Raw genomic sequence first — 14,807 nt, forward strand, 5'->3', positions numbered from 1 at the left:
CACTCATATAGTCATTGCTAGCTCCTAGACTGTGTCACCCTCACAGTGGCCAACAGGGCCAATACCATGAGAGATCCCAAAGCAGATGTTCAAAGACCTCTGAGAGGTCTGATGTTGAGCTATTGGGTGAGTAGTGGTTGTTCAGCAGTCAGGTCACCCCAATAGGTTGCAGCTTCACCTGAAATCTTTGTGTTCAGCCTCCACTTGATGGTGTGCCCTGACATTACTAATGCTACCATCATTTCTTTCTTTGTGAGACTCAGTGTTACCATTACTATTACTATTACTATTACTATTACTATTACTATTACTATTACTATTACTATTACTATTACTATTACTATTACTATTACTATTACTATTACTATTACTATTACTATTACTATTACTATTACTATTACTATTACTATTACTATTACTATTACTATTACTATTACTATTACTATTACTATTACTATTACTATTACTATTACTATTACTGCTACTGATGTTTTTATTATTTAAGGTTATATCATTTTCAGGTTAAGGTTCATAAACTATTCAGGTTAGGGTTACTTCGGGTTAGGTGCTCTTACATAATTATCATCCCTTTTTTTTTACTACAAATTGGGGTCCGATGCGTGGCGCGCGAAAAAGGAGGCAAATGCCCGTGAAATCGAACCTCGCACTATCGGCTTTCCATGCGTCAGCGTATAAGAATCCCCCAACACTATCTTCCCATCCATCCACGATCCGTCTACTATACTAGGGCTACAAACTGTTGATGTAGATGCGTGTATTATATGTTTGATATGATAGAATAGTTCTTCTCCGTCTCATGCGCGCACAGGGATTGCCGCCTGTGCTGGTTTGTGAGCAGCCAGGCGGGGAATCGTCACCCTTGGAGGTTCTAACGTCCCTGCGGAACGCGCGGGTATCGTAGCCGTAGGTGTAGGATAAGACGGTACTCCATCGGCCTGTAAAGTAGTTGCATTTGCATGTGCTGGCGCTGGCGCGACAGATGCCATCGGTGGTGCACCAGCAGGCGCAGCAGTTACAGCCGGTGCTCCAATGCCCCGCGGATGCGAGAACCTCGGTGCTACGAGCGTCCTCCCAGCACCTGCCGTTCCCGTCATGGTCGGATCTACCACCCTCGCCTCGACATCCCCGCATTCCCTCTCGATGACCGCGTTTGCAGGATGCAGGTCCATCCAGAACGTCACCAGGTAGAACTCGAAGACAAACGCTACGATCCACTCGATGATCGCCCCGGTGTTGTAGAGGTTGTTGGTATTGAGACATATTCCGAACGCGATCGCAAGGCCGAGTTCGACGAGGAAGACGAGGATCTTTCCGTAGAACGAGGCTTCGAGGAGGCGTGTACGGTGCACTTGTGGGGAACGGAGGAGGAAGGCGTACTCCAGGATGGTGAAGATGGCGCTGAAGATGACACCGACCATAAAGACGAGAAGGAAGGCATCATGTTCTGTTGGGCAGCGGAGGGTATCAAACCCGGAGAGGAAGATGAGACCTACGGGAGTCAGCGGGTGCGGCAGGAAAGAGGATGACTCACCTATTGCTCCTACAGCGGAGCTTGCAATGCTTGCATAGCTTATCCACCTGACTCGTCTTCTCCCTGCCCTTTCGAGAATACCCGCTCGCCTCAAAAGAGCATCGACGAGCAAGGTGGCAAAGAACCCCAGGCCGGTGATGATACATCCGACAATGAAGAGAGGCTTGAGGAATGTCGCACCAATATCGGAGATGTATGCGATTGATTCCTCCATTGAAGGCAGTTTTGGACGACCTGAGTTCAACCACCAGCCGAGGAGAGCCCATAAGGTGACAAACCAAGCGATGATAGGGATGACGGGTACCCAAGATGGATGGAAATGAATCCTGACCTTGGACAGTCTGCGAGGCAAGGGCATGGTGGTGGTAAGCAGATGTCTAAGGGATATCTAGTGTTCGTAAAGTGTCGTGAACAGGAGAAAGATGAATTGATGTAATGTGCTCCCAACAGCCATCTTGTCCATGGGCGCATATATCGTGGGCTAACAGAGAGTTTCGCTACGGATCGGAACAGAGCGCCGGGTGACGTCATAAATGTTCTTGCACTGCCACATGCCGATCACGGGGTCAGATTCACCAGGAAAACCACACTGCCACTAACACGTGACCATGGGATCTTCGCCACAAAGGCAAAACACCGCTCATCCACATGCGGTGATTCTCTTGGTACAGTGTTCGGTGTGGTATGGTGCCCCCCGGGAGGAGTTTATTTTCATCCTCGGATATCAAGATCCAATCAGAAGAAGGGATTGAAGTGACAACATGGGTTGGGTGATGCTTGAGGACAGCCAGTTCAGCGATGGAGGGAAATGAGAGAAAGAGTTTGGGACTGGGTCACGTGAGTGGAGCATCTCTTCGGTTTCGGGGTCCAGACCCTGCCAAGCCTGGCTAGTTTGTTTTCCCTTCCTCGACTGATTGTATCGTTGTGCTTGCTTACCTTCTCGCTAGATCGATGCAGCGTGATCTGCTGGATCCGACGTTAGCAAGTCTTCATTTACCCCCATTCAACTAATGGAATGACGTAGTTCAGGGAAATATTCTAGCCAATAGTATGGCACAGTGAGTGTGAGCAGCAAAGAAATGTGGCTTCTAGGCAATTCAGCTTGACTTGTGTTTTGGTGTACCAAGGACGCAAGTTCGCCTGAGCCTCTGGAATTTGGGCGATGTCGCCTTTGTGGCTCACGATCGTCGAAGTTGCTACCCGCAAACCACAGTCGGGTTCCATCACATCTGCGTAGGTGTCTATCTCGAGTCATCGGGGATCCTTGCACCACAACGGTGGCTTGTGAATCCGAAATAGCGCGTCAAATATCTCCGCTTCCATCCGAAGGTCGGAGGGTCGGTCGGATTCAAACTCTAAAACGTCCCATTCCGTGTCGGAATCGTGCTTGAAACTCAATTGGATGGTCCGTTCACGCATTGCAACGCCTTGCAGGCAGGTCGATGCAACCGTCTCCATGTTATTCTTCTGGAGCCACGTCTGGATTTCTGGGCTTGGAGGCGTTCTCAGAGCGCGATGTTGTGTTTACGGAGAAGTACTCCTGATTAGTAGTCAGGTATAAGTAGACTGTGAACTTCTGGTATCCGGTATCACACTCCCATTCAAACACAGGCCTGCTCAAGTTCATAATGTTCACATCACAGTCCGGGTCTTTCATTGTCCTTTTTGGTTTAACGGCTCTGGTTCTCGCTTTCAACGAGGTTCCTGGGCCTTCATGCGAAGGAACCGGAAATGCATGCAGCTGTGAGGAACCTCATGATATCAAGACTCATTTTGAACTTTCTCCCTAATGTAATCTTGCAGACAGCTATGTCAGCGGCGGTGGCGACACCGTCACCGTTAACGGGTTCTGCGCGCCAAATGGATTCTGTGCCGACAACGGTGCTGCGTGCACGACATCCGATCAATGTTATGGTCCGTGCCTCATTATTTTCGAGTGCTGAGATTATACTAATGCACCGCATCGTAGACTATTGCGGGAACGGAGTTTGTGGCGGTCTCGGTGCAACTTGCGATAGCACAGATGCTTTTTCGCATAATCAGTTTAGTATCGCATGCTACACTGACGGTATGCTTCTCCTGTCCGAACCAAATGCCCTTATTAACAGTCGTTCAGGTGGCTATACTTGCAACGCCGATGGCAGCACTGGCCAGTGCGTGTTGTCTGCATCTTTGGCCGCGAGGAAGCGTGCGCGCCAGCAGCTCTCTATGGGCCCTCGACCCGTGTCATGCAGGCGAGACAATGATTCGCTCTGTCCGAGCCTGGGTGGGCTGACTGGGGAAATGGAGTGTGTGGACCTTGCGAGCGATTTCGAGAATTGCGGACAATGCGGGATAGAATGTGGAAGCATGGAGGGTGGTGCAGTGGTGGAATGCGTGCAGGGCAAGTGCTTGGCCATGAGCTGCAGGAGGGGTTGGACGCTGTTGGACGACGAGTGTGTCCGCAGTATCACCCCTGCTACCCAGGTCTGAGGGCTTTGTCTGCACAACGACATCCCTGCTCGCCGCATGTCGGAGTTGTATTTTTTTTCCCCTTTCTTCACTGCTCATGTTCCCCACCGAGGTCGAACTTTTCGTCTGTACAATACACGGTGTTTTGTAGTGATATCCATTTACTCTCAGCCTTGATTATATCCGCTTGCCACTGAATAAGCTGCCTATGAGCAGTGATGCCACCCGGGAACCTGTCTTCGTCCTTCTCGTGGTACTAAAGGGGTGTGCTTTCCAATTGCCCTCGTGACAGCTTTTGCTCACAATCTGAACCTTGAGACCGTCGGCGAGTGTATTCTGAGATTGCCTCTAATACTGCACCCAGGCATAACAGGTAGCAGGTCCAGTATGCCCACGTGAATGCCGTCTTTGAGCGAAATTTCTCCCCGTCAATCATCAACAACCGGAATACACCAGCCTGCGGAGCAACACGTGATACATGAGATACGTTGCGAGGTAGAAGCGAGCGATGATGCGAATCCTGTTATTTGGCACCAGTTGTCCGTCCGCAAGCCCGCCGTACGTTGAAGAATGGAGAATTGCAGAAAGGATTCCACCCGCTCATACCTATGTGAGGATCTTCCTATTTCCGGTTGAGACATGTGTGCTTCAAGCAGACCTACAGTACCCCCTACTAGTAGGATGATAAAAGTGTCTTTCCGACGTGTGTTTGTTACTTGAGACCGAAACTGTGGCGGCTGTCTTCAGTCTGGGATACTGGAATATTTCTGTTGCGTGTATTCGAAAAGATCTTGATTCGCATATGTGGCAAGTACGTTCCGTCACAGCTCCGGAAGTGCTGTATCGAGTCATAGATGAAGACAGTCGCTTCCGAGATAGCTCCGAAAGTGCGGGAAGGCTATATATATGCACGGTCGCGCGTCTAAATTTCGACTGTGGTTCGGGTTCACTTCCTTCACCACCACGACTCGGATGAACATCGATGTATCTCCGCGTCATTCTTTTGGTAGAATCTTGCGGGGAACTGCGTCGGATGAAGCGCGATGTTTTGGATGTGGAGAATACATCCAACACCGTTTCTGCGGCATAGTGGACGGTGCTCATGTATAAATACCTGGCAAACTGCCAGTCGAAACTGGCAACCCAACCCTACATCGCACTTCTCTCCAAACATCTTATTTAACCCACAATGCTCGCACAACACTTGACATCTCTCATCGTCATTGTCGGACTGGCCGCTCTGGTGCGCGGCTTCCAGGAGGTCGGGGGTTCCCCATGCACAACAGTAGGATCTGCATGCAGCTGTAAGTGAACCTCCTTCCTACACCACTTCCATCGGCTTACCTATTCTGCTCCATGACAGGGTCGTACCTAAATAGCGGCGGCAGCACGGTCAATGCGAATGGGTTCTGTGCTCCGAACGGCTTCTGCGGTGACAACGGGGCCACGTGTTCAACATCAGACAACTGCTATGGTTCGTCCTTCCATGACTATTTCGGTCACCTTCTGACTTCCTGCCTCGCAGACTACTGTGGCAACGGAGTATGCGGCGGTCTCGGAGCGACGTGTAACACGAAAGCTGCGTTTTCCCACAACCAGTTTAACGTTGCGTGTTATACCAACGGTACGCTTGATATACGTTGATAGTACAGCTTCCCTTACACCATTTGCAGGCGGGTACACATGCAATGCCGAAGGTTCGAACGGCTCGTGTGTGTCATCCACATCTCCAGCTTCGAGGAGACGTGCGCGTCAACAACTCTCAGTGAACGGACCAGCCGCATGCCGACGCAACACCGACACACTCTGTCCAAACGTCCATGGGTTAGAAGCGGAGTGCGTCGACCTTGCTTCCGATTTCGAGAATTGCGGCAAGTGTGGGAAAGAATGTGGGGACATGGAGGGCGGTGCGACCGTGGAATGTGTCAAGGGGAGGTGCCTAGCAAAGAGCTGTAGGAGAGGTTGGATGCTCTTGGGCAATGTTTGTGTACGAACTGCCTCCTCTTGAGGGCGATATCTGCACGTCTCATACCCCACACGATTCTGTGTACTGATTTCTATTCTATTGTACACATTAATGAATAATCCCGTCAACAGCTAGGTTTCCTTCGATCGCTGTGTGTTTCGAGAAGGTCGATGTTGGTTGAAGTGAGTGCAATCATCCCGGGATGGGCTCGTCCCTAAAATTCCGTCAAGACCGAGATAGTGCAAGGCAAGCAATCATGCTCTTTAGGGAAACAAATGACGCAGAGGAGTGTGATATGTAATTTACAATATCGCTCTTCCTCGCAGAAGTCAGAAAGAACTGGCCCTGAAGCTCCAGGCATTCAGGGTCCCCTCCCGCTTGATTTATTGATCTCCTTCAGCTCTCTAACCTGCACGCTTGAGGACAACGAGACCTACTCTAAATGACTTTAAAGAACTTTGATCGTCTATCTGTCAACCTGTACTTTGCTCTCTTTTTCCCAGGGGTTGTGCCGGACTAAGGCAGGAAACAAAGTTCCACCATGATTGGCAGACGCCAATGCGTCTCTCCTCCTGCGAGAAGAATGCGATGTGCTCGGCCTGCACATGTTCTACTTGGCAATACTGTCGAGCAGCGGAGGATACTATGCCCCGAAGCAATTGAAATTGCCTGTTGGTTGGCAGGAACTTTGCGACTCCGTCTTCTCAGCGCATGTTCACTGGCACACAATCCCAAACAACTGGTATTTTGATCTCGCCAAGCTACAAAGTGCCTTCCATCAGATCACAGATGCCCAGTGAATCCGAAATAGCTCAGTGAGCTGCTTGCCAGGGTCGCATCCGAAGGTTCCCTCAGCCGGAAGCAGATTCTGAAAGGTCCCTTCCCCGTGCGGAGACCGTGCTTCTGAATTCAATTGGATGGTCCTAATGTCACACTCTCCCACGACTTGCAGGCAGGACGACTCATCTCCGTGTTGTTCTGCTTCATAGTGGCTCTGGACAGCGGTCCCTGATACGTGATGTTGTGCTGGAAAAATACGTCAACACGGTGTTTTCGTAATGTGATGTCTAGTACAAGGATCGAGTTTGAACTGGGCAACCGCGTGTTGTATTTCTCTCGCAAGATCTTTTCGAGTTCAGTATGTCTGCATCACAATCAACACGCCTTCTATTCCTTTTCTCGTTCACCTCTTTTGTCCTTGTCTTGCAGCAAACAGGTGGTCCAGCATGCTCGCCAGTCGGAGCGGCATGCAACTGTGAATAAACCTGCCTTTTCACCTGCCCTTGTTATACTTTTCTTGTTCTAATCCGTGACATTCATAGGGTCCTATAACAGCGGCGGTACAACGGTCAATGTGAACGGGTTTTGCGCTCCAAATGGGCTCTGTAGCGACAACGGTGCGGCATGCACGACATCGAACGATTGTTACGGTCCGTATGTAATCGTTTTGCAGCACCTAGGGACTGAAGTCGCATGGTAGACTATTGCGGTAATGGAATCTGCGGCGGTCTTGGGGCGACCTGTAACACAGCGGCAACTTTCACCCACAACCAATTTGCTATAGCTTGCGACACTGACGGTATGCTTATAATCTCGCAACTAGGCTCTTCCCATTGACGCTTTGCAGACAGGTATACTTGCACTACTGAAGGCTCAGATGGCACATGCGTGCTGTCTGCATCTTTGACCGTAAAAAGGCGTGCACATCAGCACATCTCCATGGCTCCTGAACCCATCGCATGCAGGGGCAACACGAACACCCTCTGTCCGAGCTTTGGCGGGCTTACGGGAGAGATGGAATGCGTGGATCTTACAACCGATTTCGAGAATTGTGGGCAATGCGGGACAGAATGCGGAGATCTGCCAGGTGGAGCAGTGGTAGAGTGTGTGAAGGGCAAGTGCGTGGCGATGAGCTGTCGGAGAGGTTGGACGCTCTCCGACAATGGGTGTGTGCGAGGCTCTCGTTAACGAATGGTTGGGTGTCTCACAGCCAGAGGAGCATGGGACCACTGTTTTGACATGCTGAGCAACCTGGCTTTAACTCATTGCTGAACTTATCTATACCCTCTCTCTTCCTAGTCGCACCATTCCCAGGCCGCATTTGTTCTTTGCCGTGTCACGTGACGTTATATATCCAGTTTCTCTCATCCTGTTCCCTTCAATCACAACAACAATGCAGCATCACCTACATCTCGTAGACTTGCCGCCCAACCTTTACCCTTCGGTCGTAATCTGAAAATTAGCTTCCTTGGACAGTCTGGGTACTTGCAAGCAACTCCTGGCTCAGCCCTGAGCTGTTTTGGGTCCGGCATGGACAACCGAAATGCGTTGACGGCCGTCGTGGCTCCAAAGACTGGAGGTGTTTTTCAACTGTGCATGCGTTATTTTTGTCCCATTGACGTGTTCCGGTGGACCGCGTGGGTTAGACCATCTTACCTGTGCCTTCCGCATGCGGATGAGACCTTCCGTCGGGCATAAATTCAACATTCTTGTTCCTGATAGAATGTATTGTATTCTCTGTATAAGGTGCGTCCCTTATTTACTGTATCTGTCGATCAGGTTCATTGATACCTTTGCCTTGTGGCTGCGAGAAAAGCCTATTGCTTGTCGAATTGTCATCCTGCCGCTCAGCTTGCTTCCTGCACCTTTGATCTCTACATTCCGCTGGTCCTGGTCACGCGTGCACAATTATCAATGCTTTGCTCCAATCCAAGACAAAGTCAATCCCCCTTTGAAGCCTACCGCAATTTTTTCCATAACAATCTGATGGCTTCCGTCTTTGCATTTCCGTGTTTTTCGGTTGCGTAGTAACCAAGGGTCTGACCGAATGTCCAAAAAGAACTGCGTCTCTTCCAGGTCTTTTCAACTCCGCGCCAAGAATACCCATCTCGTCCCGGCCCTTACAATGTCAATGTAAATCCATATGGCACATGGTTCGTTGGATAAGTCCGATACTCAACGGCCCGTGTCCTTGGCATCCGGTGTGATCGGCCCCTCCCATTCATTCATCTCCGTTGAGACACCTTGCTTGGAAAATGCGTGTTGAACCCGTCAACACGACGGGACTGATATAAGCATGAGGACAGTATGTATGACTCTGGCAGGTTCTTCCCATTGCCTGTGCACAATGCTCGCACCGCGGTTGAAAGTCCTCCTAGTTCTTTCCGGCCTGACGGCTCTTGGGTTCGGCTACCAGGAGCTCGGTGCCCCTAGTCAGTGCTCCCCAGTGAATTCTCCATGTAGTTGTGAGCGACCTTGTATCACCATGCGTTTTACATTCTCTGATCCATGGCCTCGACAGATACCTACATCGATGGCAACGGTGTGCAACATCACACTCAAGGATTTTGCGCTCCAAATGGGTTCTGTGGCGACAACGGTGCGATCTGCACAACATCAGACAACTGCTACAGTCCGTGTCCTGTCTCTAGTTTGTCCGCTCTGAACGCATGCACTGACGTTTCCCGATCCAGATTACTGCGGTAGTGATGATCTCTGCGGAGGTCTTGGGGCTTCTTGCGACTCGACATCTGCCTTTCTCCACGACCAGTTTCAGACAACATGCTTCAATAACGGTGTGTTCACTGCCCTTCATCGTCATACTTGCATTAACATCGTGTGAAGGAGGATATATTTGCAGCACCGATAACCCTGGTGGGTCGTGCGTGTTGTCAGCAACCGCAGGTGCTCGCAAGCGTTCACGTGAACAGTTGTCCTTGGGTCCTCGACCTGAAGCATGCCGGCGGGCGACAGATACACTTTGCCCTCAGATCTACGGATCAGCGGGCGAGATGGACTGCGTGGACCTTGCGAGTGACTTCGAGAATTGTGGTCAATGTGGGAGAGATTGTGGGGACTTGGAGGGCGCAGCCGACGTGGAATGCCGAAGCGGTGAATGCCTAGCGCTCAGCTGCAGAAGAGGTTGGATGCTCTTGGGTGAGGAGTGTGTGAGAAAATTAGTTGTTCCTTCTGCTTGAGGCAGTTCAGATGCCATGAGGAATCGGATCTTCTCGCAGAATGAGAGCTACATTATAGGGTCATTGATGAATGACGTATTGCAGTTGTGAAAGACACCAGTCCAAGAAAGTTGGCCAGAGTCCCTGAGCTGTAACCAGTGAAAGACCCAGAGTAATTCAGCGCTCAGGAAGAGAGAGGGTGAACTGTCATCGAGTGAGCGATACTCTTTCCTTCGCATCGTCGAGTGCCTTGACCTGCGAACGTATACAAGGTATCCCAGCGAGTTGCCATAGTATGGGCAGGAATGACGTTTATCTTCTACTATTTATCACATATCAAATACGTTGTACTGCATCCTGCGCGGAACGCTATGGAGAGTTTATGTACGCACATTGTTGTCCTCCGATAATAACACATCTAAGATAGATTGCGGATTCCAATCAGGATAAAGATCGTTCGTAAGCTCTTCCGGCTTTCCGACAAGCCCGTTTCCAGCCTCAAAACTGAGGAAGAGTGCCGCACGGAAATTCATGGGATTTTTCAAGAGTGTGGCCCGAAGAGAGTCGACGGATTCGCAGGTAATGTCCAATTTCTTGCCAGTGGCCGTCTCGTATTGCTGGAGAGCGTCCACGTGCGTCTGGTTGGAACGTCAAACGAGCACAGAAAGACAGGAGCAAGTACTTACAGCACGTTCCCCCTCAATCCGCAAGACTGCGTTCTCCAGAGCAGATGGGGGGAGAGAGATGAGCACATAAATCACGTAACGTGCGATGTCAACTCGGCTGGTGAAGGAGACAAGATTATTGCCGCTTCCAGCAAGGTGAACCCTGGCATTCGGGAAATCGAACCCAAGATCGCTGGGGACGTTCAGTCGAGGCTGAAGAACCAGTGGAACACACTCACGTGCCAAAAGAAGCATCGGTAAAGCCACCTGTGAAGAAGATCGTGTAAGGTACGCCCATCTGCTCAAGGGCCAGCCGGTGTGCGTTCTTCAAGCCCCACAGTCCCGTTGTCCCTCCGAGCGTTGGCATACCGAATTCGGAAGGCACAAAAAGCTTCACACCGCTATCCTTGGCGACTCGGGCAAGGATATCCTGCATCGGTATGGCAGGCTTTGCAACGGTGGAGATTATTACATCCGTGCCTTTGAGGACTGTCTTGAGAGGATTGACATTGTCGTAGTCGAGAGGGACCAACTTGGCACCTTGAGAGGCGAAGCGATCTAGACCTGTAATCTGTATTTTATTCAGCATATATGCGGGGTTAATGGGAGCATCAATGCTTACGGTGCGTGACAGGATAGTGACCTCCCCAACCTTGCCCAACACCTTCTGCTTCAGCAGCTCATGGACGATAAAGCTCCCCAGGCCACCAGCTCCGACTACTGCAAAGTTTCTGAAGTAAGCCATGACGTCGAGGTGGTGAACAAGAGCAGAGCCCAGCTAGGTGAAAGATCGGCCAAGACAGCATTTCAGTAGGCAAAGGGCCAATGCTGAGTGAGCCAGAGAGAAAAGGAAACGCAGGTAATGTTCAGGCACATTCTCAGCAAGAAAGTCAAGTTAGTATATCCGTCGATAGATCTCCAGTATTGTGCCAAGATCCAGGGAAAAGGAGACCCGATTCGGTGAAGAAGCCCGCTTCACATCAACGATACCAAGAACGGTGTGCTGGCAGCCAGCGGATGGTATCCGCGGCGCTCCAACGCCGAGAAGCAGGATATAGCAGCTTGTCGCACAGAGATCATAAAGTGAAGACCAATGATCTTTGAACTAGGAGACCTGTCGGATCGCCAGTTGCGGAACATTGGGCGTCAATCAACACACCGCATTTCGAAACGAACCCCTGTGTTGACCTTTACGTGTTTATAGCAGGCTTTTATTGAGTAACATTGAAGAACGACATGGCAAAAGTTCACGTCGAGGCAAGGTATACAAGAGGATGAAGATGGGGAAAGCTGTTGATAACCCGAAGTTTGGATGTTGTTGAATAATAATGGAGTAGCCAACGTCATCGGTCGAGTCCGGGAGTCGGAGAGTTCGGGATCAAATATAGAAAGAAGGAGCGGAGTCAAACTTGTTTTGTGGGTGATCAAGAGAGGAAAGCGGAGAACAGCCAAATGCACCGCATCATCCCATTGTCAAAATTATTACTTTTACACGGTACTTTTCATGTTGACTTTTCAAATCTCTCTCTGAAATACAATTGAATCCTGAACCATTAGTGAGTTAACACGTCATACTTATTGTGTGAAAGGCGCGCTTTAGGCGTGCGAGCACACGACACGAGAAAACACCTCTAACGCGTGTCCTTCTCCTAACACAGAACCCTTATCCTCTCAAGCTTGCCGCCACTCTCCATCTGCTACAACTTGCATACGTTCTCGCAACCTATTCTTATACAAAACTCTACGATCGGAGATGGACTCGGACGAATTGTATCCCATTGCCGTCCTTATCGACGAACTCAAGGCGGAAGACATCAACCTACGACTCAACGCTATACACCGCATATCCACCATCGCGCTCGCCCTCGGTCCGCAGCGTGCGCGAGAGGAGCTTGTTCCTTTTCTTCAGGAAAGCCTCGACGATGAGGACGAGGTTCTGCTTGCGCTAGCAGACGAGCTTGGGAGGGGATTGGAGGATCAGTTAGGTGGAAAGGCGTTTGCGTATCTATTGCTGGGACCGCTAGAGAACCTCGCTACGGTGGAAGAGACGCTCGTTCGAGAGAAGGTATGTCTGTTTTACGTTTCTTTTAATGTATTTCGCTCCAAGTCTGTGCTTGCATTACTGGCCTCTGGTGGCATATACGCGCCCAGTCTTGCCTGACGCGTATGTATGGCACCTGCTGACGGACCTGGCAGGCAACCGAGTCGATGACAAAAATCTGCGCTGTCCTCATTCCCCCACAACACGAAGAGTATTTTGTCCCTCTTGTGAAGCGACTGTCTTCTGGGGAATGGTTCACAAGCAGAACCTCCGCTTCTGCACTTTACGCGCCCGTTTATCCCTTCGTTAGCGAACCCACCAAGGCTGAGCTTCGCAAGGGTTTCCACCAGCTCGGGGCCGATGATACCCCTATGGTGCGCAGGGCTGCTGCGAAGCACCTTGGGGTGAGTTACCAAACTGGTTATGTGGAAGATACATGTGCTGATGCACATCTTCCCAGCCTTTCACGAAAACCCTTGCGAAGGAACATGTCGTTACCGACGCCATCCCTGTGTACCGCCGACTGGCAGCCGACGACCAGGACTCGGTCAGGCTACTCACCGTTCAGGACCTCATAATTATTGCACAATTGCTGGATAGTTCGCAGGTAAAGGACCAGTTGCTGCCGTCGATCAGACAGTCGGTAGGGGACAAGAGCTGGAGGGTCAGGTATATGGTCGGAAACAACTTCGTAGAGGTAGGTACCATCCACCCACTTGATGATGCTGTCTAACGGTGAAGCACAGCTGGCAGAGGCTGTCGGCAAGGAGATCGTACAGGATGAGATGGTCGGAGCATACGTACAGCTGCTGAAGGACAACGAGGCGGAAGTCCGTACTGCTGCTGCCGGTCAACTGCCTGGGTTCAGCAAGCTCCTCGAACCCGAAGTCATCCTCACGCGTGTCCTGCCTTGTGTCCGCGACTTGTCAACGGATGCTTCGCAGCACGTACGGGCAGCTCTAGGGAAGGAGATCAGCGGTTTGGCACCACTTCTCGGCAAGGATGCCACCATTGAGCAACTCCTCCCCCTGTTCCTTCTTCTCCTGAAAGATGAGTTCCCAGACGTACGACTCAACATTATCAGCAAGCTGGAGCAAGTCAATGCCGGTGAGCAGTTACACGGTGCTTCCATTCCAGATAGAGACTTACGTAACGCTAGTCATCGGGATTGATCTTCTTTCTCAGTCGCTCCTCCCTGCCATCGTCGAGCTTGCTGAGGATAAGCAATGGCGCGTCCGACAAGCGATCATTGAATATATCCCCCTGCTCGCTACGCAACTCGGCGTGCAATTCTTCAACGAGCAGTTGAGCAATCTCTGCATGCAATGGCTTGGCGATACCGTCTTCTCGATCCGGGAAGCTGCGATCGTCAACCTCAAAAAGCTGACGGAGGTGTTCGGTGTCGACTGGGCGAAGACTACAATCGTACCCAAGGTCCTTGCGATGGGCAATCACCCGAACTATCTGTTCAGGATGACAACGATCTTCGCTATCACGGTGAGTGCAGACAGCAGCCTTTATGCACGATGCTGAAGTCTGCTCGAGACCTTGGCACCAGTCCTGAATCTTGAGGTCACCCGCGACCTCGTACTCACCACCGTCATCCAGCTCGTCGGCGACCCGATCCCAAACATCCGCTTCAACGTAGCCAAGGCTTTGGATGTCATTTCGGAGAATCTGTCCTCGTCTCCAGAGGGTCGCGAGCTTGGTCGTGCCCGAATCTTGCCTCAACTGGAGACGCTGCGAAATGACAACGATCCTGACGTGAGGTACTTCGCGATGCGGGCGCTAGATAAGGCGGGGTCAAGGAAATGAGGCCTGGAACCCGAATAGAACAACTGCCCCTTAATGATCGAGGCTCGTGTGCGAGGTCATCATGAGATTCCGGGACTTTCTGTTGAGCGATGAGACTTGTGATGTTTGTGTGAATGCTGGAGATGCATTTATATACCCTTGTGCTTGTGTGCTTTTGGCGACGGGCATATTTCCATTCTCTGCTGTCATGAAGAGAAATAGTTTACTTGAGAATGACATAGTAAATAACATCACTCATCATGAAGAAACAGAACAGAAGCTGATTTAGGCTGTGTTGATGCTTTATCTCACGTGCTCCAGTCCCTTTTCGCGTTACAGGGCCGCGCTGCCGCAGAACACCATCGTTCCTGGAACGGTTCCG

General features: G+C 50.7%; 5 protein-coding genes across 5 annotated transcripts; 3 read left to right on the forward strand and 2 right to left on the reverse strand.

Annotated features, from left to right (window-relative positions):
• Positions 1–815: 815 nt before the first annotated feature.
• DACRYDRAFT_107739 (uncharacterized protein) lies at positions 816–1,910 on the reverse strand (the record flags this gene model as incomplete). Its single annotated transcript, XM_040768522.1, has 2 exons — positions 816–1,510; positions 1,553–1,910. 2 exons carry the CDS (start codon positions 1,908–1,910, stop codon positions 816–818), a joined length of 1,053 nt encoding a protein of 350 aa, XP_040628915.1.
• A 1,270-nt stretch (positions 1,911–3,180) lies between these two features.
• Positions 3,181–4,024, forward strand: DACRYDRAFT_107740 (uncharacterized protein; the record flags this gene model as incomplete). The annotated part of the gene is made up of 4 exons (XM_040768523.1): positions 3,181–3,295; positions 3,356–3,466; positions 3,522–3,620; positions 3,669–4,024. The coding sequence occupies 4 exons, from the start codon at positions 3,181–3,183 to the stop codon at positions 4,022–4,024; spliced, it is 681 nt and encodes a 226-aa protein (XP_040628916.1).
• A 1,168-nt stretch (positions 4,025–5,192) lies between these two features.
• Positions 5,193–6,011, forward strand: DACRYDRAFT_100233 (uncharacterized protein; the record flags this gene model as incomplete). The annotated part of the gene is made up of 4 exons (XM_040767437.1): positions 5,193–5,307; positions 5,367–5,477; positions 5,529–5,627; positions 5,677–6,011. The coding sequence occupies 4 exons, from the start codon at positions 5,193–5,195 to the stop codon at positions 6,009–6,011; spliced, it is 660 nt and encodes a 219-aa protein (XP_040628917.1).
• A 4,294-nt stretch (positions 6,012–10,305) lies between these two features.
• Positions 10,306–11,335, reverse strand: DACRYDRAFT_107742 (NADP-binding protein; the record flags this gene model as incomplete). The annotated part of the gene is made up of 4 exons (XM_040768524.1): positions 10,306–10,563; positions 10,612–10,783; positions 10,830–11,161; positions 11,213–11,335. The coding sequence occupies 4 exons, from the start codon at positions 11,333–11,335 to the stop codon at positions 10,306–10,308; spliced, it is 885 nt and encodes a 294-aa protein (XP_040628918.1).
• Positions 11,336–12,291: 956 nt separating this feature from the next.
• Positions 12,292–14,663, forward strand: DACRYDRAFT_67022 (ARM repeat-containing protein). Its single transcript, XM_040775832.1, has 6 exons — positions 12,292–12,655; positions 12,787–13,035; positions 13,092–13,328; positions 13,378–13,738; positions 13,791–14,128; positions 14,177–14,663. The coding sequence occupies exons 1-6, from the start codon at positions 12,344–12,346 to the stop codon at positions 14,444–14,446; spliced, it is 1,767 nt and encodes a 588-aa protein (XP_040628919.1). The 5' UTR covers positions 12,292–12,343; the 3' UTR covers positions 14,447–14,663.
• Positions 14,664–14,807: the final 144 nt, after the last annotated feature.

This window comes from Dacryopinax primogenitus (genome assembly GCF_000292625.1).
Source record: "Dacryopinax primogenitus strain DJM-731 SS1 chromosome Unknown DACRYscaffold_9, whole genome shotgun sequence".
NCBI classification, from domain to species: Eukaryota; Fungi; Basidiomycota; class Dacrymycetes; order Dacrymycetales; family Dacrymycetaceae; genus Dacryopinax; species Dacryopinax primogenitus.